This window comes from Mirounga leonina, unplaced genomic scaffold, assembly GCF_011800145.1.
Source record: "Mirounga leonina isolate KUSES-001 unplaced genomic scaffold, KU_Mleo_1.0 Mir_153, whole genome shotgun sequence".
NCBI lineage: Eukaryota > Metazoa > Chordata > Mammalia > Carnivora > Phocidae > Mirounga > Mirounga leonina.
Genome location: NW_023270387.1, coordinates 15,125,227 through 15,148,479, shown reverse-complemented (window position 1 = coordinate 15,148,479; position 23,253 = coordinate 15,125,227). Strand labels below are relative to the sequence as shown.

At 56.0% G+C, this 23,253-nt stretch overlaps 3 protein-coding genes across 5 annotated transcripts; 2 read left to right on the top strand and 1 right to left on the bottom strand.

Annotated features, from left to right (window-relative positions):
- The first annotated feature begins 3,646 nt into the window (after nt 1-3,646).
- Nucleotides 3,647-9,313, top strand: MFRP (membrane frizzled-related protein). Of its 3 annotated transcripts, XM_035009133.1 has the most exons (13): nt 3,647-3,731; nt 3,843-3,945; nt 4,050-4,163; nt 4,284-4,457; nt 4,587-4,800; nt 5,229-5,359; nt 5,487-5,639; nt 5,828-5,904; nt 6,271-6,419; nt 6,929-7,059; nt 7,206-7,337; nt 8,021-8,148; nt 8,239-9,313. In XM_035009133.1, exons 1-13 carry the CDS (start codon nt 3,678-3,680, stop codon nt 8,461-8,463), a joined length of 1,785 nt encoding a protein of 594 aa, XP_034865024.1. In that variant the 5' UTR covers nt 3,647-3,677; the 3' UTR covers nt 8,464-9,313. The 3 variants fall into 3 exon arrangements, with proteins under 3 accessions (XP_034865024.1, XP_034865026.1, XP_034865025.1); XM_035009135.1 differs by lacking the exons at nt 8,021-8,148; nt 8,239-9,313 and adding an exon at nt 7,521-7,590; XM_035009134.1 differs by lacking the exons at nt 8,021-8,148; nt 8,239-9,313 and adding an exon at nt 7,521-7,996 and having other exon boundaries at nt 6,929-7,337.
- An 88-nt stretch (nt 9,314-9,401) lies between these two features.
- C1QTNF5 (C1q and TNF related 5) lies at nt 9,402-11,093 on the top strand. The gene is made up of 3 exons (XM_035009137.1): nt 9,402-9,470; nt 9,536-9,922; nt 10,246-11,093. Exons 2-3 carry the CDS (start codon nt 9,709-9,711, stop codon nt 10,761-10,763), a joined length of 732 nt encoding a protein of 243 aa, XP_034865028.1. The 5' UTR covers nt 9,402-9,470; nt 9,536-9,708; the 3' UTR covers nt 10,764-11,093.
- A 1,679-nt stretch (nt 11,094-12,772) lies between these two features.
- RNF26 (ring finger protein 26) lies at nt 12,773-15,697 on the bottom strand. Its single transcript, XM_035009128.1, has one exon. The coding sequence runs from the start codon at nt 15,007-15,009 to the stop codon at nt 13,705-13,707; it is 1,305 nt and encodes a 434-aa protein (XP_034865019.1). The 5' UTR covers nt 15,010-15,697; the 3' UTR covers nt 12,773-13,704.
- Nucleotides 15,698-23,253: the final 7,556 nt, after the last annotated feature.

Sequence of the window (23,253 nt, the reverse complement as noted above, 5' to 3'; positions counted from 1 at the left end):
GGGCAAGATTTTAAATGCAGATGATTTCCCCCCCCCGCCAAACCACAGGTCAACAGGATGGTCTTCAAAATGGAAACAGGCTTCTAGCAAAGTGGACGGGTGAGTCCCAAACCAGTGTAACTTGCCGCACCTCTCCCTCGACTAGTTTTTCACTGGATGTGGACACAGAGGTGGTTTCTGTTGTTTTCCACAGGGGAGCAGAGGACTACAGGTAATGCCCCGGGCAGGGCCTCCGCTTGCTCCACCCTTGCTCCCAGCTCTCCCTTCTGCACTTAACCTGTGGCGCTTTCTCATTCCCATGGCAACAGGTCCCAGCGCTACACAGATCCCAAACACAATCTGTCCCTGTGTTTCTTTATCCATCAGCTTTGCCTCCTAGCAACTGGGATTTCTGCCCCCATTCTTTGCTTGCATTCCAGCAGGCCTCCCCCTGGGGAGGAAGGGTGGCTCTCCCCCTGCAACTTCTCTTGTGTGACCTTGAGCAAGAACGTCCCTCTTTCTGGGCCTTGTGCCTCATCTGCGTTAAGGAGATTGGACCTTGAAGTTCTCAGCTCAAGTGTCTTCCTCCTAAGTCATTTCTCTAAATACATGCCTCAAAGTCCCAAGTCGGGGGGCCTTTCGTGCCTCTGGTCTGTTTTTGAGAGTTACTCTAAATTCTTTTTTAACGACCAGTGCTCAGAAAATACCTGTTCCTTTCTGCAGAGCTTTAGAGTCAGGACCATAGAGGTCACCTTGCCCACATTCTCATTTGGCCAGTGAGGACACAAGCGTTAGGGAAGGCTGGCTCAAGTCCACTGGTTTGTCAATGGCAGAGGCAGGACAGTTCTCTTTCCATCTGAGTACTCTGAGTACTTCGCCTTTTGGGTGAATAATTGACAGCTTTTTGCAGGGTTTTCTGCAGCAAATTTTCCAGCCTTGTGTCTGTTAGGAACTGAGCTGAACAGCAGGGTAGCAAGGAAACTCCCTGACTCCATCCATCCACACACACCCAAGAGCAAAACCAGCACGATCTTTCTCAGACCTGGACCCGGCAGGGTCTGGGCCGAGCACCTCTGAGGGCCCCTGTCCTTCATTGCTCTAGAGGCCGAAACAAGCACCTGAGCGGGAGGCAGCAGAAAGAGACCAGCCTTTACAGTCCAAGCCAATTACTTAATCGCCCCGAGCTTCAGTTTCCCCCTCTGTAATCTGAGCATAACAATACCTACTCAGAGCTGTGTTGGGAACACACTAGGTATGCAAATGTCCATGTCCCACAAACACCCCCACGTTTGCAGGACTGCGCCATCAACATTCACGGTCCCTTAGGGGGTGATGCTCAGCCAACGTTTGGTTCCCCTAGCCTCTCAGGACGCTTGTGCCTTCTTTTCTCCTCCGAGCAACATATGATGAAGGCTCAGGAATGCAAAGTATAGTGCTGCCCAAACCAGAGTTAGTGAAGTAGAGCCACAGAAGGGACGATCCAATCCAAGGGATGAGCATTTCTGATTGCCTGATATTTAGCTTGGCCTGCCTCTTAGAGATCACGGAAGGTGGTCTGGAAAGGAGCTGCAGTCTCCCAGGCTCCTAGAGACTAGGGGACATCCAGAAACCAGGGGATGAGGGTCAAGGCTAGGGGTGGCAGTGAACAAGGATAGGAGGAGGACGACGACTGACAGATTTGGGTGGGGAAGAAGAGTTAGACCCTAATGCACACCTCCTGCGCCGGCCCTGGGAACAAGGAAAAAGAAGGCATTCTCGATGAGAGAACAAGCCTGGGCACTTGTCTTTAGCAGGAAGGACACAGCATGTTCCAGGGCCAGTGAAGAGGCTGGTCTGGCTGGAGTGGAAGTTTGAGCTAGAGAACTAGCAGGAGAGAAACCTAAGGAGCCGGGAGTCCCAGAATGTTCTAGCCAAGCTCAGGCTGGCCTCGCCCTTCCTGGTGACAGAAGAGCCAGAGAGTCAAGGAGAGAGAAGGCTGTGTGGGGTCAGCATGGGGGAGTTAGAGGGAGCCATGCCGAAGCCCAAGAGAGCTAGACACTGCTGGAGCGCCCTAGTTCCCCTTGCCCAGAGGATGGCCACGGACAACAGCAAGGCCAGAGAGAAGCTTCCAGCACAGCCTCTGGAAAACTGCTCTGTGCTCACAAATGAAAAGGCAAATAATGTTTTAGTGTCATTATGGAAATACTTTTGACCTCTCAAACCCTCTAAAAGCAGTCCCCATCCAAGGGTCTGGGGAAAAAGTCTTGCCCCCCATATACAAGCAGCCCAGGGCTCCCCAGGGGATGAATGGAGAAGAACCAGGGGGCGAAGGGTCTCCCCTGAGTATGAGGACAGTTGCGTGAGGACCACAGAATCTATCTCCTTTGTTTCTTCTCTCCCCTCTGGGTTCCTCACTTTGTCCCCCGCTCTTGCCAACAGGCCTCGGCCCCAGTGGAGGTTGAAAGAGGTGTGTCCTGCCAAGCACACACTTTGGATTTCCCTAGCCCTAGATTCCACTCTTGGCTCTGTATCGCACCAGCTGTGTGACCCTGGGGAAGCCTCGGTGCTGTCATTTGTGAGATGGTTATGCTCCCTCGTAGCGTGACCCAGGGAGGGAAACGACACGTAAGGCCTCTTGCCCAGGGCCTACTACGTAATGTTCTGCAAGTGGTGGCCACGAAGATGATGCTGCCTCCCTCGTCCTGCCCTGCCTGACTCGGCCCGAGCATGGCTAACACAAGACAGGTTAACAAGCCCTTTGCTTTCTCCCTGAGGACAGCTGGGCCAGGCCGGATTTTTCCAAGAGACTGTCGTCACGGAGGAAGAGGCATGAAGTGGTCTAGTTTGCAGAGTGTGGGTTTTCTATCCTGCGGCAGATGGTACCAACTGCCAGGCTCCGCAGCCCAGTGGAGGGCCTGCCCAGGCCGACTCTGTCCAAGGACTCGGCCCCTCTTCCTCCTTCTGCTCTGCCCTTCCTCCGCAGGCTGGCAGGCCCCGGGCAGAGACAGCCCGCCCCTCCCGCTCCCCTAGTCACACCAGCACAGACAGAAGCAGTGCGAATGTACCATGTGCTTCCTGGACTGGCTTAGCTCCGGGTCCTGGCCACACAGGTGCTCTCACAGGGGCCTCGCAAAGACCCGGGCTTGGCTAACGCCCCAGGCCCCGGATGGGAGAACAGCTGCTTTTGTCCAGACCCCTCAGGGCTCCTAGGCCTAAAGCTGCCAAACCCTCACACCCAGCTTCCAAGGCCTTGGACATGCCTGCCATGGTCCTCCTTCCCTCCCAGCCCCCCTTAGGGACTCACTCAGTACTTGGGGTGAGGTGCGGAAAGGGGGTGTCCAGCTCCCCTGGTCACACACACACCCACCCCACGAGTGCCTAGTTTCCTCTGCGTGGTGTTCTCAACCATGGCCTGTGCCTTTAAGGACTGCTGCCCTGAGCCAAGCCCTTGACCTTAGCATCCTCAGCTGAGTTGGATTAAGGGACCATTTCATGCCTTTGCGAATTCCTTCTGGCTGCCTCCTTCTCCAGCACAGGGAGCAGCCAGTAGCCTGGACCAGTTGGCCAAGGGCAGTCTGAGAGTCGGTCTAGTCTGGCAACCCCTTCTCAAAGGGGACAGAGGCTACCCCTTTGATAGGCAGTTTGGGATCAGGGAGTGGGCCCTTGGCGGTCTTGGGCGACCACAAGGACTCCCAGAAAGCCATGCAGAGCCTCGAGCCATGAAGGAACGCTCAGATACCATCCTGTGCATGGAGGCGACAGAACTGAGCAAGGTAAGGGTCACAGAGGACCGCTCTCCCTGCCTAGAGCCGGCCGTGCCCGGGGCACATGCAAGCCAGACAGCGTGGCCGCTGGCCCTCAGCCCCCCAGTCTTTCGCTTTCAGACTGAGTTCTGCAATCCTGCCTTTGAGCCTGAATCGGGGTCACCGTGCCCTCCAGCGGCTTCTCAGGAGGACGCCGGCCGCAGCATCCCGGCTCCCTGGCACGGTAACCGTCTCAGGGAGTGGCCCGCGTTGGGGGCCGGGGTGGGGGGGACAGAGAGGCCCCCGAGCGAGAACAGAGCTCTCACCAGCCCGCCCGCCCACCTGCAGGTCGGCGCCCCCGAGGGCTGCAGCCCGACTGCCGCTTCTCCTGGCTGTGCGTCCTCCTGCTGGCCGGTGTGTTGGTCCTGCTGCTCGGGCTTCTGGCGGCCATCATTCTAGCCCGTGAGCAACGGGCCCGCTTGGGAGAAGGGCTTCTGAATGACATACCATGAACCATTGTATCCATCACCCCTGGGGAACCGACTCCTCTGAATCCCACTCCCCCATCTTCTCCCCCTCCAGAGTTGCCGGCTACACCACTGTCTGGGGCCTCCTATCAGCCACTGCCTGCCCAAGGCCTGACCCCCAGTGGGACCACCCCCCCCACCACCCCCTCCACCACCACCACCTCTCCGGCATCTGGGAACCCAAAAGGACAGCTGGAGGAGGCAGGCATGAGCCCCTCACCCCAGCCCAGTGAGTACCCAGGGCAGATCTTCCTGGAGAAGAGCCCAAGATGGCGGCGGGGGGGGCAGGAAGGGGAGCCTTGGAAATAAAAGGGTTTCTCTCCTTTTGACCTCGGAACTCTAACCTTCATCTCTGCAGCCTGTGGGGGCCTCCTTCCTGGCCCAAGGGGCTTCTTCAGCAGCCCCAACTACCCAGACCCATACCCACCCAATGCCCACTGCGTGTGGCACATCCAGGTGGCCGCAGACCATGCAATACAGCTCAAGATCGAAGCGCTCAGCATGGAGAGCGTGGCCTCCTGTCTTTTCGATCGCTTGGAAATCTCCCCTGAGCCTGAAGGCCCCCTCCTCAGGTGGGTCCCCCTGCCCCCAGGAGATCTCACCCCTGCCCTGCACCACTGTCTAGAGGACAGAACCGGGGAGCGGCAGTGGGAAAGGCTGGGCTGTGAAGAAACTGAGAAACCTGACCTCAGGGGCCCAGCTCTGCCACCAGCCTGCTGTGTGACCTTGGGAAGGTCACCGCCCCTCTCTGTCCGATGGAGCCCCCACCTCTGTTGCCCAAGAAGAAATGCCCACAAGGACGGATGGTTGGTCAGACGGACGGATGGACGGACGTGCCAGTCAGGAAAGTCAGAGCTCCCTGGGAAATGAAAGGACCCTTTTTGACCCCATCCTCCCCAGGTCAGGGCTTGAGGCAAGAGGACCGCAGGGCCCGGGCAGCCTCCACTCCGGCTGGCCCTGAGCTCTGAGCCTCCATCACCCCCAACCTGGCCCCTTGCAGAGTGTGTGGGAGGGCGCCTCCCCCCACACTCAACACCAACGCCAGCCGCCTCCGGGTGGCATTCGTCTCTGACAGCAGCGTGCAAGGATTTGGTTTCCACGCCTGGTACCAGGCTGTGACCCCCGGGAACGGTGAGCGTCTTCCCACCCCGCCTCTGGCCGCCTTCCAAGCGCCCACTTCCTTCCCCTCCAGACACCCTCGCCCCCGAGAAAGGGGTGGAGCCTCCGGGAGGTTCTGAATCCCGTCGCCCCTCCGCAGGGAGCTGTGCTCTCGCCGAGTTCCCCTGCGACCAGCTCGTCTGCCTGCTGCCTGACTCCGTATGTGATGGCTTTGCTGACTGTGCTGATGGCAGCGACGAGACCAGCTGCAGTGCCAAGTTCCTGGGTGCGGGCCCCGCCGGGCACAGCGCGGGTACTGTCTTCGCGCTCCCGACCCGGGTCCGGCCAGGGCTCCCCAGCTCTGGCCCAGCCCCAAACTTGCCCGGATATTCTCCTGGCCCAGAACTTGCTTCCTCATGGGCCTGGCCCAAACTCTCCCCTGCAGTCCGGGGCGAAGGCACAGACCCTGGCAAACTCCTGGGCCCCTCCTCCTCTCTGCAGGGTGCGGGGGGAATCTGACTGGGCTCCAGGGCACTTTCTCTGCCCCCAGCGACCCGCAGAGGTACCCTCACCACCAGGTAAGCCGGGGCGCCACGGGGAGGGCAGTGGGGCACGTGCGGACACACACCTGCACACCCGCGTTAGTGTGACCGGGAACCGCGTGGGAGATGCCGCCTGGTTCTTGGGAAGGTCAGAGCTCCAACAGGCAGTGAGGGAACAGCACTGAGTGCTTACCCGACGTTCCCGTGCTGGGTAAACTTCTGTCTGAGAGCAGACAAGCTCAAAGGCCCTTCCACCACCGATGCGGACAGCTCCGTGGGCCGCCCCCACCCACACCCTGCCCGGCCTGCAGCAGGGAGAAAGCCCTTCTGCAGCCCTGCCTGGATGCGCAGAGCGGGACAGGAGAAGGAACCCTGACCGACTCCACCCGTGCCCTCCCCCAGCTCTGCACCTGGCACATCTCGGTGCCTGCAGGACACGGCCTAGAACTGCGGTTCCACAACTTCAGCCTGGAAGCTCAGGACGAGTGCAGGCTGGACTATGTGGCGGTGTATGAGACCAGCAACGCAGGGGCCCTCGGCCTCCTGGGCAGGTAGCCGCCGAGCAGGAGCCCCGGAGAAACTCCATCCTCCGCGTCTGACGGTCAAGGCCTCCCGCAGATTCACCCTGCCCTCTCCCCGGCTTCCAGTTCCTTCTGCTCTAAGCCAGGGGTCTCTTCACCGTCACCCTAGGAAGAGGCTTGTCCTTCCTCAGCCCAAAGCCTTTGTTCGGCATTGCCCCTGTGCAGAAGGCCATTTCCCTGTACCCTCCCTGCCTGGTTCTCCTGCCCCGTGGGGCCCACTCCTACTTCCCCTCAAACCCTCACTGGTGTTTCCCATCTCCGACTGGCTCAAGTTCAAGCAGTTTGCTTAATTCTTTGCCTACTGAATATGTGTGTCTTCCTCCCAGGCCCTAAGTGCCATGAGTCAGCGGCCATGTGTCCCACCCACTCTGGCACGGCCCAGAACAGCAGCTCAGAGGGAGGCCTGCGGGAACACCCCCGGGTGGGGGTGGGGGGAGGCCAAGGGCCCCCTGCCCAGGTCTGCTCTCTGCCTCCCGCAGGTTCTGTGGAGCAGAGCCACCACCTCGCCTCATCTCCTCGCACCAGCAGCTGGTGGTGCTCTTTAGGACAGACCATGGCTTCAGCACCGGGGGCTTCTCTGCCACCTACCGGGCCCTCAATGCCACAGAGAGTAGGTGGCCCTGGGTGAGCGGGTGTGGCTGCGGAGGCGCCTCCAGGAGGACGAGGAAGGGCTCTGGACCCCGCTCAGGGCACCGCAAAGGCAGTGTGGGGGCACAGGCCTGCCCCAGGGCACCGCCATGCCCCCTATGCCTACAGATCCCTGTGGGCCCGGAGAGTTCTCCTGCCGTGACGGAGGCTGTAAGAGCGTGCAGTGGACGTGTGACACGTGGAGTCGCTGCCTGGACAGCGGTGATGACGGCTGCAGCAGCCCCTTGCTCCCGCCCCCAGGTGAGAAGCCCGCCCCACAGCCCTGGCGGGGAGGGAGGCTGGAGCAGGCTGGGCGCATTCATAGAAACCCCACTGGCACACTTCATGACAGCCCACCGCTGTCCTCCCCGATGGGGGGGCTCCGCAGAGTCCGGGAGGGATTCTCACCCGGTGGTGACAATGGTACTTAACGTCACCCCCAAGGCAAGTGGGCATCTGGGAGTTGACGGTTGGGGCTCCATGAACCGGCCCAGCCTTGTCACGCAGAGAGCCCCTCTACACAGCCCACCTCGGAGAAGAAGGTGAGGGCCGCCCGGCGGGCTCAGTCCGTAGAGCATGCGCCTCTTGATCTTGGGGTCGTGAGTTCAAGCCCATGTTGGGTGTGGAGCCTACTTTAAAAAAAAAAAGGTGATGATGAGAGTGAGAGCAGGGGCTTTCCTTCCAGATGCCCAGCGGGCCCTGCCAATGTCCGTGCCCCGTGCCCCCGAGATCAGAGAGACACCTGCATCATGCCCAGGGCTGGTGAAGGATGTTTGGGCAGGCTCTTGTGGATAATGGGCTCCTGTGATGTGTGCAAAGCATCTCCCCATGTTATCTCCTTTGACTCCCACAACAACCCCCAAATGACCCAGAGAGAGCGGTTGGGTGACTTGCCCCAGGTCACCAGCCCGTGTACCCCCCCCCCAGTAATTCTCCCCTTACAGAGCTGGCTTGCGAGCCCGTCCAGGTGGAGATGTGCATCGGTCTGAGCTACAACGCCACGGCCTTCCCAAACGTCTGGGTGGGCATAGCCACCCAGGAGGAGGTGATGGAGATCCTCAGAGGTTACAAGGTGCTCTAGGCAGAGATTAGGAGGGACCCACAGGAAGGGGAGGGAGCCTCGGGAATGGGGTGCCTGAGGGCTGATCTCCTCCTTCCACAGAGCCTGACAAGTCTGCCCTGCTACCAGAGTTTCCGGAGGCTCCTCTGCGGCCTGCTTGTGCCCCGCTGCACCCCCATAGGCAGTGTCCTTCCCCCCTGCCGCTCTGTCTGCCAGGAGGCTGAGCACCAGTGCCAGTCTGGCCTGGCTCTACTGGGTACCCCCTGGCCTTTCAACTGCAACAGGCTACCTGAGGCGGCTGGCCTGGAGGCTTGTGCCCAGCCCTGACCCTGAGGCAGGCCCGTGCCCCTCTGCCTGCCCATCCTCCTTTGCCGAGCAGGGCGGGCAGGCAGGGGACAAAGGAAGGAGGACCAGCATGGGACTCTGCCCATCCCGTCTGGAGCCTCCCAAGGAAGGAAAGAGAAGTCCTCGGCAGGGCTAATGGAAGCTTCCCTGTCCCTTTACTTGCCCCAACTCCACACGGTGCCATTGCCCGTGAGGACTGCTTCCCACCCGAGCCTCTGACCCCAATTTCCAATCTCCTGCCTTCCCCTCTGGGGAGACCTACTTTTTCAGGTTCTCCACCACCTGCCTTCTGACTCTTTCACTCATTCAACAAAAATGTATTGAGTGCCTAGTAATGTGGCAGGCGCTGTTCTGAGGCCTGGGGTCCAGTTGTCCAACTGCCTCTAGAACTCTCCCCCTCCGTTCTCAGCTTCTATTTCCCTTGGACTCGTCTTGTCCTTGGTCTGTGTCAGGGCACCATCTCTCCTTCCCGGCTCCTTGGAGCAGTGGGTGCCCCGAGTGTCTGTCTCGCACAGCTCTGCCTCCCTGTGCCCAGCTAAGACTCCCTCCCCCTCCTTTCTCCCCCAAACCTTGGCCCGTGGCCGGGCGACACCACGAGTTATTTCCCTGCTATTTCCCGGCCGGGAGCTCTTGGCCCCTGAACAACTGGTTTCCTCTTGGAGTCTGGGAGGAGCAGACCGGAGCCGGCAGGGAGTGCACCCGAACCAGGGGGCCGCCGAGGGCAGGGGACGCCTCGCAGGGGAGACGCGCAGGGGCGGGGCAGAGGTCAGCTGGAGGGTCTGGAGTAGCGAGCGCCCCACGGAGGCCCCAGGAGACGGGAGGGGGTGAGTGTGGCGGAGCGTGGGAGGGAGGTGGGAGCGGGAGGGGCTGGGGGAAAGTTGGAGCGGGCGGGGCACTGGGTGGGGTGGGGGGAGCGGCCAGCCTCTCCTGTCCCCCGCCACTCCCCGGAGCCCACCGGGTCCCTGGCTCTGGGGGCGCCCCCCCTTCATCCCCCCCCCCCCCCCCCCCGCCCCCCCCCGGGCCCGGGGCGGGGGGGGGCCCCCCCCCCCCCCCCCCCCCCCCCCGCAGCCGCTCAGTCTCAGGCCCGTGGCAGTGGGGTGGGGACCCACCCGGCCGCGCCGGGGCGGGGAGCGAGGCCGGTGCCGGGATTCTGGGTCCCGACTCCCGTCCCGCCTGGCCCGCAGACTACGAGAGGACCCCGGTGGCCGGAGCCCCCGTGCCAGCGCCATGAGACCGCTCGTCGCCCTGCTGCTCCTGGGCCTGGCGGCCGGCTCGCCCCCGCTGGATGACAACAAGATCCCCAGCCTGTGCCCGGGGCACCCCGGCCTTCCCGGCACGCCGGGCCACCACGGCAGCCAGGGCCTGCCCGGCCGCGACGGCCGCGACGGCCGCGACGGCGCGCCCGGGGTTCCGGGAGAGAAAGGCGAGGGCGGGAGTCCGGGTAAGAAGGCGGCGGGGTCGCCGTCCACGGGGCCGTCCGCGCCGGCCGGGCCGAGGGCCGGGGCTCGGGGTCCCGCCAGGGGGCGCCGCCGGGCTCCGGGAGCGGGGCGCTGGGAGGGTGACGCAGCGCGCGGCGGCCGCGGCTCCGGGGACCGTCTACTGCGGGCGGCGGGGCCCGGGGGGGGGGGGGGGGGGGGGGGGGGCGGGGCGGCCCCCGCCCAGGAAGCGGCGGCCGGGAGCCCCAGACAGGGTGGGGAGGGTGCTGAGCGGCGCCCCCGGCCGCCGCCGCCACTCTGGCCCTAACCGCGCCCCGCACCCCCGCAGGGCTGCCGGGGCCCCGGGGGGAGCCCGGGCCACGAGGAGAGACGGGACCCGTGGGAGCCACCGGGCCTGCGGGCGAGTGCTCGGTGCCTCCGCGCTCCGCCTTCAGCGCCAAGCGCTCCGAGAGCCGAGTGCCTCCGCCGTCCGACGCGCCCCTACCCTTCGACCGCGTGCTGGTCAACGAGCAGGGACATTACGACGCCACCACCGGCAAGTTCACCTGCCGGGTGCCCGGGGTCTACTACTTCGCGGTCCACGCCACCGTCTACCGGGCTAGCCTGCAGTTCGATCTGGTCAAGAATGGCGAGTCCATCGCCTCTTTCTTCCAGTTTTTTGGGGGGTGGCCCAAACCAGCCTCGCTCTCCGGGGGCGCCATGGTGAGGCTGGAGCCAGAGGACCAGGTGTGGGTGCAGGTGGGCGTGGGCGATTACGTTGGCATCTATGCCAGCATCAAGACAGACAGCACCTTCTCGGGATTTCTGGTGTATTCTGACTGGCACAACTCCCCTGTCTTTGCTTGATGCCCACTGGAAAGTGAGCGGTGTGACACTCACAGCCACATCGTCCCGGGAGGGCTGGCCCCCCCTTGGGATCTTGTGAACCACTCCAGTCCTGCTGCTGGCAGAGAATGGGGACAGAGGCTGTCTGAGATCAGGGCTGGCAGTGAGGGGCAGTGGCTGGATTTCTGCCCAAAACCAAAGGAGCGCTCTGTGCTGGCAGGTGTGGGTCCCCAGTTGCTCTGGCCCAGGATCCCAGAGGGGGGGTGCCCTCTTCCTGGTGTTCTGCTTCTCTGGGTCCTCCCTTGTCCCTCCTATTCCTGGGCCCTTTTCTCAGAGATTATTCAATTAAAAAAAAAAAACAAAAAACGTCCTACTGGCTCAGTTCAGCCTTTCTTCTTTAGCGGTGGGGATGCCCTGATGGTGCAGATGGGGGCGGGGAGAGGGAACGATGGGGAAGATGGGCAGGGTGGTGCTCAGGCAGAAGGAAGGGCTCTTGGGCTGGATGAGCCCTGGGGCAGGAGATCGAGGAAGCAGGCCCCAGGGAATGAGAAGCCGCTCCGTAGAGCTAGCTGTCCCCTGAGTTGTGTTGGATGTGGACAGGAGCGCTTGGCTGAGGAGGGTGCCCTTCTGGCATGGGGCTCTGGCCACCTTTTTCTGACTCAAAGATGTCATATGAACTGGGCGGGGGCTACCCTCACCACACACACCCCTACCCTGATCCACAGTAAGGGTCCCCGGGTTTGCATCTGTGACTGCTCTGGCTGCTTGTCCAGTCTCTAGGTGACTGGAAAGCTATTTCTCTGTCCCCCACGCCAGGGAAGTGGTGTGTTCCGGGGTGGCTAGAGATAAGTCGTTTCTGAGCTGACCACAAGGGGGCGTCCCAACTCCAGAATGCAGCAAAGATCCTGGAGAGCTTGAGCTCGCGACTGTTAGGGTAGTTAGGGGGAGGACGGTTATTGAGGTCGGCTAATGTAATTCCAGATGGGGGTGCAGGAAAAGGGGTTCCTTTGCTCCCAGCTCAGGAAGTTTATCCTCTCTCATAAAATGTTTATCCTCACATTAAACAGAGACTGGAAGGAGCCAAGCCTCCCCTTGCTCAGCTCCCTCTCTAGGGTTGGGGGGAGGGGAGAAAAGCCCTCCCCAGGCCTCCCAACTCCAAGATGGATGTGGTGAACTCCCCCCACCGTGCTGGGCATAGCCTGGGTGGGCCGCGCCACTAAGTCTGAGGCTAGCCACAAAGCCCCTTCAAGGTTCCCCTCCTCTGACCTTCAGAAGCCAGCCCCAGCCCCACCCCCACCCCAATGACTAACAAACCAGGGCTTGCCAGACCCACAATCAGTTCAGCCTCTCAACCCCAGAGAATGTGAGGGGCCTCTTCTGTTTCTTTCCGACCTACCCTTCCTCCCCCCACCCCCAACCGCCCCACAGCTTCCAGAAGGCTGCCCCTGGCATTATGCTCCTAGATTTAACATACAATTATGTGGGAACGTCCCCCCTCCCTCTTGCTGGGCCTATGAGGGCAGATATGAGGGTGGGGACTGGGATCGGGTCTTGGGCTTCAGCTCCCAGCTCTCCGCCAGGAGGCCTCACGGCCCCACTCCAGCCCAAGCGACACAAAGACAAGCACCAGGCTCCTCCAGGGATCAGACGGTAGATTGGACTCCGGGCAGCAAGAACCCCAAATTCCCTCTTGGGAAGGGCAGCACTGAGAAGCTGGGAAGCTGACTCAAGGGATGAGAACGGTCACACTCCTCTCTACTAGGGCTTCATTCTGACAAAAGTAGGAAAGATAGGGAGGGCTTTCCAAAAGCCAGGTGTATGAGGGCACAAATTGGACGGGGCGAAAGCTAATCCAGCCACACCTGGCACGGGCTGTCCCGAAGGCACAGTCCTCACATCCTATCTTATCTCCTCCCCCACCAGGTCCCCCACAGACCACAGTAACTCCAGCAGGACTGAAGGACCCTGCTGCAGCATCAGTTACCCTGACCAACTGCTCACCCCTGTAAGGATGCACACCAAGGCTGTCAGAGCTGTCAACAGAAATTTATTCACCAGAAACTGGGCCGGCAGACCCATCTGGGCCAGAGAGACCCATCAGGGAGCTGCATACTCCTAGGCTGGCCCCTTCCGTATTTGGACCCTAGTGAAATGTGCAGTCTGCCCTCCCCAATGCCAGGGAGAGACAAACAGAAGGGAAATGCCACTGTTCTCTGTGATGTGGGGAGTGAAAGGGGTAGGAGTAGAAATCTGGTTATCCCTCCTGAGGCTCCCAGTGGAGCTGGGGTGCCAGAGGGTAATATGGTCCCGAAGCCAGGTGCAGACACCCACCCCCCAAAGGGGTAAACTCTTGATCCTCGCTGTTGGATCAGGTTGGGAGGAAGCCTCAGAAGATCAAGACAGGCAGACGTGGTAACTCGAAGGGCACCTGAGAGCTACTATCCCCAAGGCCTACCAGCGCACAGGTGCTCTGGCTGAAAGCAAAGGTTCAAGTTCGTTCCAAGGCCCTTGAGTTACCAAAACATCCAAACGACAGTGATGTGTGGTGGCTGCAGAAGCTGGGGAGGAAACGGGGAGGGGCCGGGGAGAGGACCTGCAAGTCCCCAACAGAAAAACCAGAAGGAGAGGGGGAGCCCCAGAGGTTGGCATCTGGATGGGCCCTGGCAAGCTGGAGGGGAGTCCACAGCAGTCTCAGGGCCTTGCATAGTGACACACTCACCACCTCTGGCATCACACAGGGACGCACTGGGTAAGGAAGAGCTGTTACCCTGCCCCACCCAGCTCACAGTCTTCCAGAGTTATCCTGTCTCAGCGTCCGGGGCGTACGGCTGGGAGGCTCGGCGTGACGGCCATGGGGGCGGGAGGGGCTTCAGGCCAGGAACCGAGAGGTCAGGTGTTAAAGCTGTCCTAGCGCAGGTGGCCTCACGGAGCACGGAAGGGTGGGCAGGCGGGCAAGGAGTCTTCAGAGGTAGACGTTGAGGGTCTGCAGAATGCCCCGGCGGCAGAGCGGGCAGTTGCGGTGGTGGACGGGGTGGCGCATGAGGATTTCGGTGCAAGCCTGGCACAGACAGAGGTGCCGACAGGGCAGAAGCAGCACCGTCTTGCTCTGGTCCTGGCAGATGACACACTTCTTCCGCTCCTCTTGCTCCTTGAGCAACTTCCAGGGGTCTTGCCCAGCTACAGACTCCTCCTCATTGAGCCTCTCCCGGCCGCGGGCAGGTGTTCCTCTGGCCGTCCTGACCTCTTCCTCCTCTTCGGCCTCCGATCTGGGCCCTGCTTCGGGGAGAGTGTCCTGTCGCCAGGTCCTGGCTGCAGGCACCCTCCTAGGGCCGCCCTGAGGGGCCCCAGGAGCCCCTCCCCGGTTCGGCCAGGTGGCCAGCTGCAGGCTGCGGCTCCAGACCTGGCGCCAGGCCTCCAGGTCCAGGGCTAGGCGAGAGAGCCGCACGACATCCTCTCGGAGCCGGTGGTAGGACGGCCGGGCACAGAGCTGACTGAGCGCCCGGGTGGCCAGTCTCAGGGTGAGGTCCGGGTGCAGGACGGTCACCATCACTGCCAGCACGCAAACCAGCAGCACCAGGCCGGTGGCGTTGACAAGCACGAAGCTGGCCAGGAGGCGGGCAGCTGACGCTAGGAGCTCCAGTGCTAGCTGGCAGGGCGTCCAGAGGAGGATGGCCATGGCCACGGCACTGCTGGAAATGTGGGCTAGGAAGGCAGCTGCAACGTCCGTCAGCCTCCACAGCGGCCCCATCACCGCGTCCCACAGGGCCAGCATCAGGGAGAAAAGGTTCTGAGTGCCGATGAGGCAGATGTTGACCAGGCTGTTGATCACGTAGGCCACCAGGCTCATGGCAATGGCACAGATGTCACAGGCCTGGCGCAGCAAAGCATGGCCACTGGAGACCACATTGAGGACACCCCGGTGCAGGATCTCCCGGCCCCTCAGTGCCCCGTGAGAGGCCAGGTGCCCCAGGAGCTTCAAGCTCTCCAGGCCAGAGCAGTAGCTGTACAGCAAGGTACACAAGGCCTGCAAGCCCCCGAAGGTGAACCGGACCAAGGCTTCCATCAAGGCCAGCAAAGAAAGCAGGACTCCGCGGCCCAAGTGCAAAAGACTAGTCAGTACCGTGTGTGGCAGGTTGTAGATGAAGGCCAGGAGCCAGGCCAGGGAAGCCAGGAGGGAGGACACCAGCAGGAAGTTGAGGTCCAACACCAAGGTCAGCAGGTCCAGCACAAGGCCCACCCCATTCACTACCATGTACACAGCCTCCATGATAGGGCTGTGGAGGTTAATCCAAAAGGAAGTCTGGCTCTAGGCCGAGGGGGGGTGTCAAGGCTGATACTATCTGGGGACGTCAGGGATTAATGTGGAAGGGAAGTGAGCAGTCTCCAAGCCAGGGAGAACCAAGAATCTGAGGAAGAAGTGGGTTAGAGCGAGGTGGAGTCTCAGTGGAGGGAAAGGGGGCCAGGCGCCAGTCCCGGAGTCCCGGTTTTGAAGGCGGGCTGTCTGGGAGGGAAGAGGCCAAACATCTCTAAAGTGGAGGTGAGCCCGGGCTGGAGGAGAGAGCTCAGCTTTGGAGGCCTGGTGGTGGCGAACCACGGCCGGGCAGTGGGTCGGACCGAGAGGAGGCCGGGAACGGATGGTTTCGGGCTGGGGCCGGGGCGGGGGCGGCGCAGGCTGGGCGCGGGCTCGCGGTCCAGCTACGCAGGTACCCCTGTCCCCGCCCGGCCCCCGTCCTCTGGGCTCGCGGCGCTTTGCGTCCAAAGGGGTAGTGGGAAAGGGAGTCAGCCTCAGCAAACCCCAAACGCGGCCTCTACTCCGCTGGGCGCCGCCATCTTGCGTGCGAAGGGGTGGGGCAGAAAGCGTGACAAGGAGGGCGGGACAAGGAACTCCTGCCAATCGTTGAGAAGCAACCCGAGGAAACATCGAGCACTCATTGGTCCGTTTGAACAGCGCCCAAACGTATTTACTCTCCAAGGGGAAGGGCGGGAACAGATTGAAGTCCCGCCCCCTTGAGGCGGTGATTGGTCAATTGACGGGCAGAAGCGGATTAAGCCTTCCTCCTAGCCCCGCCCCCAAACGGAGCAGGATTTTGGACGGGGCCAAATACCGGTGCTGTTCTTCGTCCTGGCCACCCCCCCCCCCCCCCCCCCCCCCCGAACTTTTTAGGCGAGAGTTGAAGGTTACTACCTCTGAGCTGGGCTCCGGGATTGCACCGCTACCACACCCTCCTCAGACTCGCTGCCTCGTCCTCCTCCATTCATTCATTCATTCATTCAGTCTATCATTTATTGAGCTCCTGCAAACACACTGGGGATACAAAAAATGTTTAAGAGGGTGTGCCTGCTCTCAAGCCGGTCACAAGGGGAAACCTATTGTTACAGGGGATTCCCAAGCTGCTATTCCAAACTGTTTCCTCCAGCGTTATCAGCTTTTCTCCGCATCTTCAGGAGATTATCTCATTGTCTTTATGACAAGGAGGCCACAGACCAGAAATAGCTCACAGTCCTTCACTAGTCCCTGTTCAATTGTTTACTTAAACATTCTAGTTAGATATCTACCCCTGGGCGGCTCTAGGTCCCTCAATAAGTTATCCTTTCCTTTAATATTCAAAATATATTTGAGACACCATCCCAAACCTGTTGGGAAACCTGGTGTTCTCTACTAACGCCAAGATACTTACTTGAGGGTCTCATCCTTCCCCTGGTCACCATTGCTTTAATTTCCTGCTTGTTTGAACGCTTCATCTCCATCCTGGCCTGGACTCCTAAAAGTGTTTGTCCCCCTTCACCGCCCCAACCCCAAACGCTACCTAAGTCCCTCACCCCCCAAGGCCCCACTGGTAGGAAGCTGAGTTATGCAGCAAGCCTTAACTGAGATGTGTCGGTCGCACCAGGGGTGACAGCACAGTGCAGAGCAAGGGCTGCAGTTTCTAAAATTCCACTGGTTTTGCGCTAGCCTCTCTCACACCTGTCGGGCCCCAACTTTATGTTTTCTCTGGGGACACGTGTTTTCCCTTCCTCTTCTTCCTCTTCCTCTTGGGATTTCTTCTCCCTTTCTTTAGCCATCAGACTACAACTTCCTATTTTGTTATTTGATTTTACAGCAGAGTCTGTCTCTACCCCCAACCCAGGCTAAGCTCTAACCACAAAATGCTAATCTCTCTAAACAAGGGAGAATAATGTAAGGATTTGTTTTAGCCTCCTGCTCAGAGCATGGTCTGTTGTGGTTATTGCTGCTGATGCTTTTATTGTCCAACTCTGCCTTTTCCCCCAATTTCAAATCTTGGCAAATACACCCACCTCCCCTTCAAGATATTTGATCTCCCCACCTGTAACCTGTCCTCTTCAGAAATGTTAGCTGTTCAGTGAACACCTCCTGTGTTCCTAGTCTATCTTCCCGCAGCACTTGATACCATTGGCCACTTCCTCCACCCTGGGCCCCTGGACATTACCCTCTCCTGTATTTTTCATGGCTCTCTCTCCTTCCTACATGATGATTTCCAAATCTGTGCCTTCAGCCTGAATCTCTTTTGCAAAGTTTAGGTTGCAGCCGCTACCTGGACATAGACAGCGCCTGGATATTGCACTGGTGCTTCAGACTCAACATGTCCAGGGGCACCTGGGTGGCCCAGTCCATTAAATGTCCGCCTTTGGCTTGGATCGTGATCCCAGGGTTCTGGGATTGAGCCCCTCATCAGGCTCCTTGCTCAGCGGGGAGTCTGCTTCTCCCTCTCCCTCTGCCTGCTGCTCCCCCTGCTTGTATTCTTCTCTCTGTCAAATAAACAAATAAAATTCTTTTAAAAAAAAATTTTTAAATTTAACAAATAAACTCAACATGTCCAAAACCAAACTCAGCAAACTTGCTGTGCCTACACGGTGTGCAATTAACCAGCCAGCTTTCCACAGCAAGAAAGACCTTCTTGGAATTGGCAGGATCCTCTAAAACAGTATTTCCATTAGTTGGGGACCAAAGCTTCCCCTCTGAGTGATCTGAGACTCACCAAAGTCACTTTGTTTTTTGTTTTTTTAAAGATTTTATTTATTTGACAGAGAGAGACACAGCGAAAGAAGGAACACAAGCAGAGGGAGTGGGGAAGGGAGAAGCAGGCTTCCCGCCGAGCAGGGAGCCCGATGCAGGGATCGATCCCAGGACCCTGGGATCATGAACTGAGCCGAAGGCAGACGCTTAACAACTGAGCCACCCAGGCGCCCCTCACCACTTTGAATGAGCTATATAACCTTTGACTCAGCTGGTCACACAGCTGTGGCAGACAGAGGTTATGTGTGGCCACAATTCTTGTGACAAATGAATTGCTGTACTACAAAATGCTCTCCGTTCTTAAGCTGAAAAGTACCATGTGAACAAAATGCAAAAGAAGTGCTGGGATGACACCCCCTTGAAAAAAGCCAATGTACTTCCCCGTGCTGAACGATTATAAACCATTCCCCTTGAGGTGACTGTGAAATGGTGGTTGGGTTTGGAGTCAAGTGGCATCTCTACTAACTTGATCATGTTTCTTTCTCCTCCAGGACTGCGTTTCAGGTAAGAACCTCTTCAAACCCACAGTTGCCAAAACGGGGGTCACCATCTGTCCGGAGGCCGGAGAAAGAAGACGAGAATGTTGGTGGAAAGAGCCAACGCCAACTGACAGTAAGAAAGAAGTTCAAATTGCTTACTAGTGTGAGTTGCAGTGATGGAGAAGATCTGCAGCCAGATCTTGAGAAAACTGAATGCCTAGAGGTACTCTCTATCCTGGCAGAATTTTATAGTAGAAGTTGTACTGGGGAGTGGGGTGAACTAAAGCCCTCAGGCACCTTCCCCCAGGCTTCTGCTTTTCTGAGGGGGTGCTATCTGTAGGGATTTTGTTTTGCTGGGTAAGAGATGCTCGCAGGGACATTAAAAGGGGATTTTAGAGATGGGGTAAAACCAGGAAAGAACGTCCAATTCAGAGGTCTTGTTTGTGGTATTACGTGTATTATCACCGTCCCCATTGGCTCCCCATCAAGCATTCAGTATAATCTATATTACCTCCATGGTTTTTAGAGTTGGACTTTTTTTTCCTTTTTGATCTAATTTTGCTTTTGACTGATGCAAATCATTCACAGGGTCCCAAAGTCAAAACTATATATATATATTTTTTTTTTTTAAGATTTTATTTATTTATTTGACAGAGAGAGAGACAGAGAGAGAGAGAACACAAGCAGGGAGAGTGGAGAGGGAGAAGCAGGCTTTCTGCAGAGCAGGGAGCCTGATGCGGGGCTCCATCCCAGGACCCTGGGATCATGACCTGAGCCGAAGGCAGACGCTTAACGACTGAGCCACCCAGGCGCCCCCCAAAGTCAAAACTATATTAAAAGGTACATTCATAGGTTTGTTTTCATTCTGCCCCCACCACCCTGTTCCCTCCCAGCACCAGCTAAAGGCCCCACAAATCACCAACATACCAAAAAATGTTTTCCTTTGTCATTCAGGATCCAGGGCTTGGCGTTGGCCCAGCAGAACTCATAACCCTAAACATCAGCTCTGCTAATGACCCTGTTCAGGCCCAAAAAAGCCTTTTTCTGAATCTCATAACGTCTTGGAAACATGAGGTGTGTCCAAATGGCCCAAACAAAACTCCTGAATTTTTATGTGGGGGAGGATTTGAGTAGTTGAAGTGCTTAGGTAAGAAAAGAAATACATTAATTACCTAGTCAAATCCTCTTGCTTTTCTTCTTGTTCTAATTTATGGTTCCAGAAGTACTCAGAAAGTAATGCAATAGCTGAGGAACATTTGCAATATTAATTCAGATTTTTTAAATGTGTATATATGTGAATCTAAATGAAACACACATACGTATTTTAATGGGTTTTAGCTCTGTTTTGACGTAAGGAAAGGAATGAAAAAAAAGCACCCCATAATTTTAGGCATTGATTTAAGACATTGTTGGGGGTGGGGCGCCTCGGTGACTCAGTCGGTTAAGCATCTGACTCTTGATCTCAGCTCAGCTCTTGATCTCAGGGTCATGAGTTCAAACTCTGTGTTGGGCTCCATGCTGAGTGTGGAGCCTACTTAATTAAAAAAACTTTTTTTTTGAGGGCAAGTCAATGATGATAGGACTGACATGGTTAGCAAAGGTAAAGGGGAAACAAGGTCATTTTTTGGACCAAAAATCCAGAAGCATTTTTGTGCCACGTGCCCCGTATGGTACATGGTTGAACTTGTTACTGGAGCTCACATCAGTTGTGCTGACCATGATGGCGTTCTCTGAACAGTAGAAAGATTATAGACAGTGTTTTCTGGATCTGCCCAAAGATGAAACATCTTGGAAAGACATACATCACATTTGGCCTTACTACCTCTCTGGGACACATGATGGGAATCCTGGCTAAGAGCTGTTAAAACACGTAGATTTAATGTAGATGAGATATAAAAAGAGCTTGAAGAGTGAAGCAAAACAACAGATTCTCAAAGAGCAAATTATGGTCTCGGGTGGAAAATGAAATGACTCTTCAATATGCACTATTCGCAGATATTTGAGATGGACTGTTGTGTAATATTAAAAATATTGAGGGGCACCTGGGCGGCTCCGTTGGTTAGGCGTCCGACTCTTGATTTTGACTCAGATCTGATCTCAGGGTGGTGAGGTTGAGCCCTGCTTCGTGCTGGGCGTGGAGCCTGCTTAAGATTCTCTGTCTCCCTGGACTCTGAGAAACAAACTGAGGGTTCTAGAGGGGAGGGGGGTGGGAGGATGGGTTAGCCTGGTGGTGGGTATTGAGGAGGGCACATTCTGCATGGAGCACTGGGTGTTATATGCAAACAATGAATCATGGAACACTACATCCAAAACTAATGATGTAATGTATGGTGACTAACATAACATAAAAAAAGAAAAGATTCTCTGTTTCCCACTCCCTCCGCCCCTCCACCCTTCCCTCTCTCTCTCCTTCTCTAAAATATGTATATACATATAAATAATATTGACAAAAGTTTAGCCAAAAAATCTAAATCCGCTTGGTTATTTTACTTTGTTTACAATTGATGAAGCAATACTAATACATTATTTTTTTTACAATTTTATTTATTTATTTGAGTCTGGAGAGAGAGAGAGCACGAGCAGTGGGAGGGGCAGAGAGAGAAGCAGACTGCCCCCTGAGCAGGGAGCCCAACGTGGGGCTCGATCCCAGGACCCCGGGATCATGATCTGAGCCGAAGGCAGACGCTTAACTGACTGAGCCTCGCAGGCTCCCCTAACACATTATTATTATTATTAACTGAAGTCCATAGTTTCTATTAGTGTTGACTGTATGGGTTTTGACAAATGTATAATGCCATGTATCTACCATTCAGTGTCATATGGAATATTTTCACTGCCCTGAAAATCCCCTTGTTCCACCTATTCATCTTTTCCCTCCCTCTCCCTACCCCAGCTCCTGGGGTTTTGGCAAAACTATGGAAACAGTACAAATATTAGTGATGGCCAGCAGCTGGGGTAGGGAGGGAGAATGTCAGGTAGGGAGAATGTCAGGTCAGGTAGGGAGAATGTCAAATCATTGGAATCTTACAGTACGGAGCCTTTTCAAATTAGCTTCTTTCACTTAACAATATGTATTCAGGGTTCTTCCATGTCTTTCTGTGACTTGATAGCCCATTTCTTTTTATCTCTCAATAATATTCCACTGTAGGGGTGCCAGGGTGGCTCAGTCGGTTGGGCAGCTGCCTTCAGCTCAGGTCATGATCCCAGGATCCTGGGATCGAGCCCCACATCGGGTTCCCTGCTCGGCGGGGAGCCTGCTTCTCCCTCTCCCACTCCCCCTGCTTGTGCTCTCTCTCACTCTCTCTCTCAAATAAATAAATAAAATCTTTAAAAGAATAATAGTCCACTCTATGGATGTACCGACCCATTTGTTTATCCATTTTTACTACTGAAGGACATTTTCGTTGCTTCAAGTTTTGGCAACAATGAATAAAGCTGCTGTAAACATCCGCGTGCACGTTTTTGTGTGGACAGAAGTTTTCAGCTCATTTGGGTAGATACCAAGGAGAACAACTGCTTGATCATATGGTAAAAAAAAGTTTAGTTTTGTAAGAAACCGCCGAACTGTCTTCCAAAGTGGCTGCACCATTTTGCATTCCCACCAGCCATGAATGAGAGTTCCTATTGCTCTAAATCCTCACCAGTATTTGGTGTGGTTGGTGTTCTGAAATTTAGCCATTAGAAATTGATGTGTAGGAGCATCTCATTGTTGTTTTAATTTGCAATTCCCCAATGACAAATGACGTTGACATCTTGTCATATGGGTATTTGCTATCTGTATATCTCCTTTTCTTAAAGATTTTATTTATTTATTTAGAGAGAGAGCACGATCAGTGCAAGGGGCAAAAGGAGAGGAAGAGAGAGGATCTCAAGCAGACTCCATGCTGAGCACGGAGCCCGGTGTGGGGCCCGATCCCATGACCCCAAGACCATGACCTAAGCTGAAACCAAGAGACAGATGCTTAACCGACTGAGCTACCCAGGCACCCAGTATTTGTCTTTCTCCAACTGACTTATTTCACTTAACACAATACATTCTAGTTCCATCCATGTCCCTGCAAATGGAAAGATTTCATAATTTTCGATGGATGAGTAATATTCCATCGTATGTATGTGTATATATAGGTATAGATAGATGCCACATCTTCTGTATACATTCATTTTTTTTTTATGAGGTGTCTGTTAAGGTCTTTGGCCCATTTTTAAATTGGGTTATTTTCTTACTGTTGAGTTTTTAAAGTTCTTTGTATATTTTAGATGCCAGTTCTTTTTTTTTTTAAGAAAGATTTTATTTATTTGTTTGTTTGTTTGTTTGTTTGTTTGTTTGGGGTGGGGGAGAGCTCAGAGGGAGAGAGGGAGAAGCAGACTCCCCGCTGAGCAGCCTGACGCGTGACTCGATCCCAGGACCCTGAGATCATGATCTGAGCCGAAGGCAGATGCTTAACTGACTGAGCCACCCAGGCGACTCTAAATGCCAGTTGTTTATTAGATATGTGTTTTGCAAAGATTTTCTCCCTGTCTGTGGCTTGTCTCTTCAGTCTCTCAACACTGTCTTCCACAAAACAGAAGTTTTTAATTTTAACGAGGTCCAACTTACCAATTTTTTTCTTTCATGGATCATGCCAAAAAGTCAAGGCAAACCCAAGAGCATTTTGATTTTCTCCTATGTTATCTAGAAGTTTTATAGTTCTGTCTACGGCCATACCACCCTGAATGTGCCCGATCTTGTCTGAAGCTAAGCAGGGTCGGGCCTGGTTAGCACTTGGATGGGAGAAGTTTTATAGTTTTGCATTTTACATTTAGGTCTATGAGATTAATTTTTGTGAAACATGGAAGGTTTGTGTCTAGATTAATTCTTTTGCATATAACTATCTAGTAGTTGTTTTACTTCCCAAGGGATTAAATAAATTCTTTTAAATTCTAAAATACTTTCTAAATCTAAAGAAGCTACATTCTAATAAGCTTATAAGGACACAGACTTGACAGAACACTCTGT

Excerpts from the sequence above, each read along its gene's own strand:
- MFRP (XM_035009133.1), top strand. The coding sequence starts at position 3,678 with ATGAAGGAACGCTCAGATACCATCCTGTGCATGGAGGCGACAGAACTG. Across the intron at positions 7,060-7,205 it reads GGCCCTCAATGCCACAGAGA|ATCCCTGTGGGCCCGGAGAG; the intron begins GTAGGTGGCCCT and ends CTATGCCTACAG. Across the intron at positions 8,149-8,238 it reads AGATCCTCAGAGGTTACAAG|AGCCTGACAAGTCTGCCCTG; the intron begins GTGCTCTAGGCA and ends CTCCTTCCACAG.
- C1QTNF5 (XM_035009137.1), top strand. The coding sequence starts at position 9,709 with ATGAGACCGCTCGTCGCCCTGCTGCTCCTGGGCCTGGCGGCCGGCTCG. Across the intron at positions 9,923-10,245 it reads AGGCGAGGGCGGGAGTCCGG|GGCTGCCGGGGCCCCGGGGG; the intron begins GTAAGAAGGCGG and ends GCACCCCCGCAG.
- RNF26 (XM_035009128.1), bottom strand. The coding sequence starts at position 15,009 with ATGGAGGCTGTGTACATGGTAGTGAATGGGGTGGGCCTTGTGCTGGAC.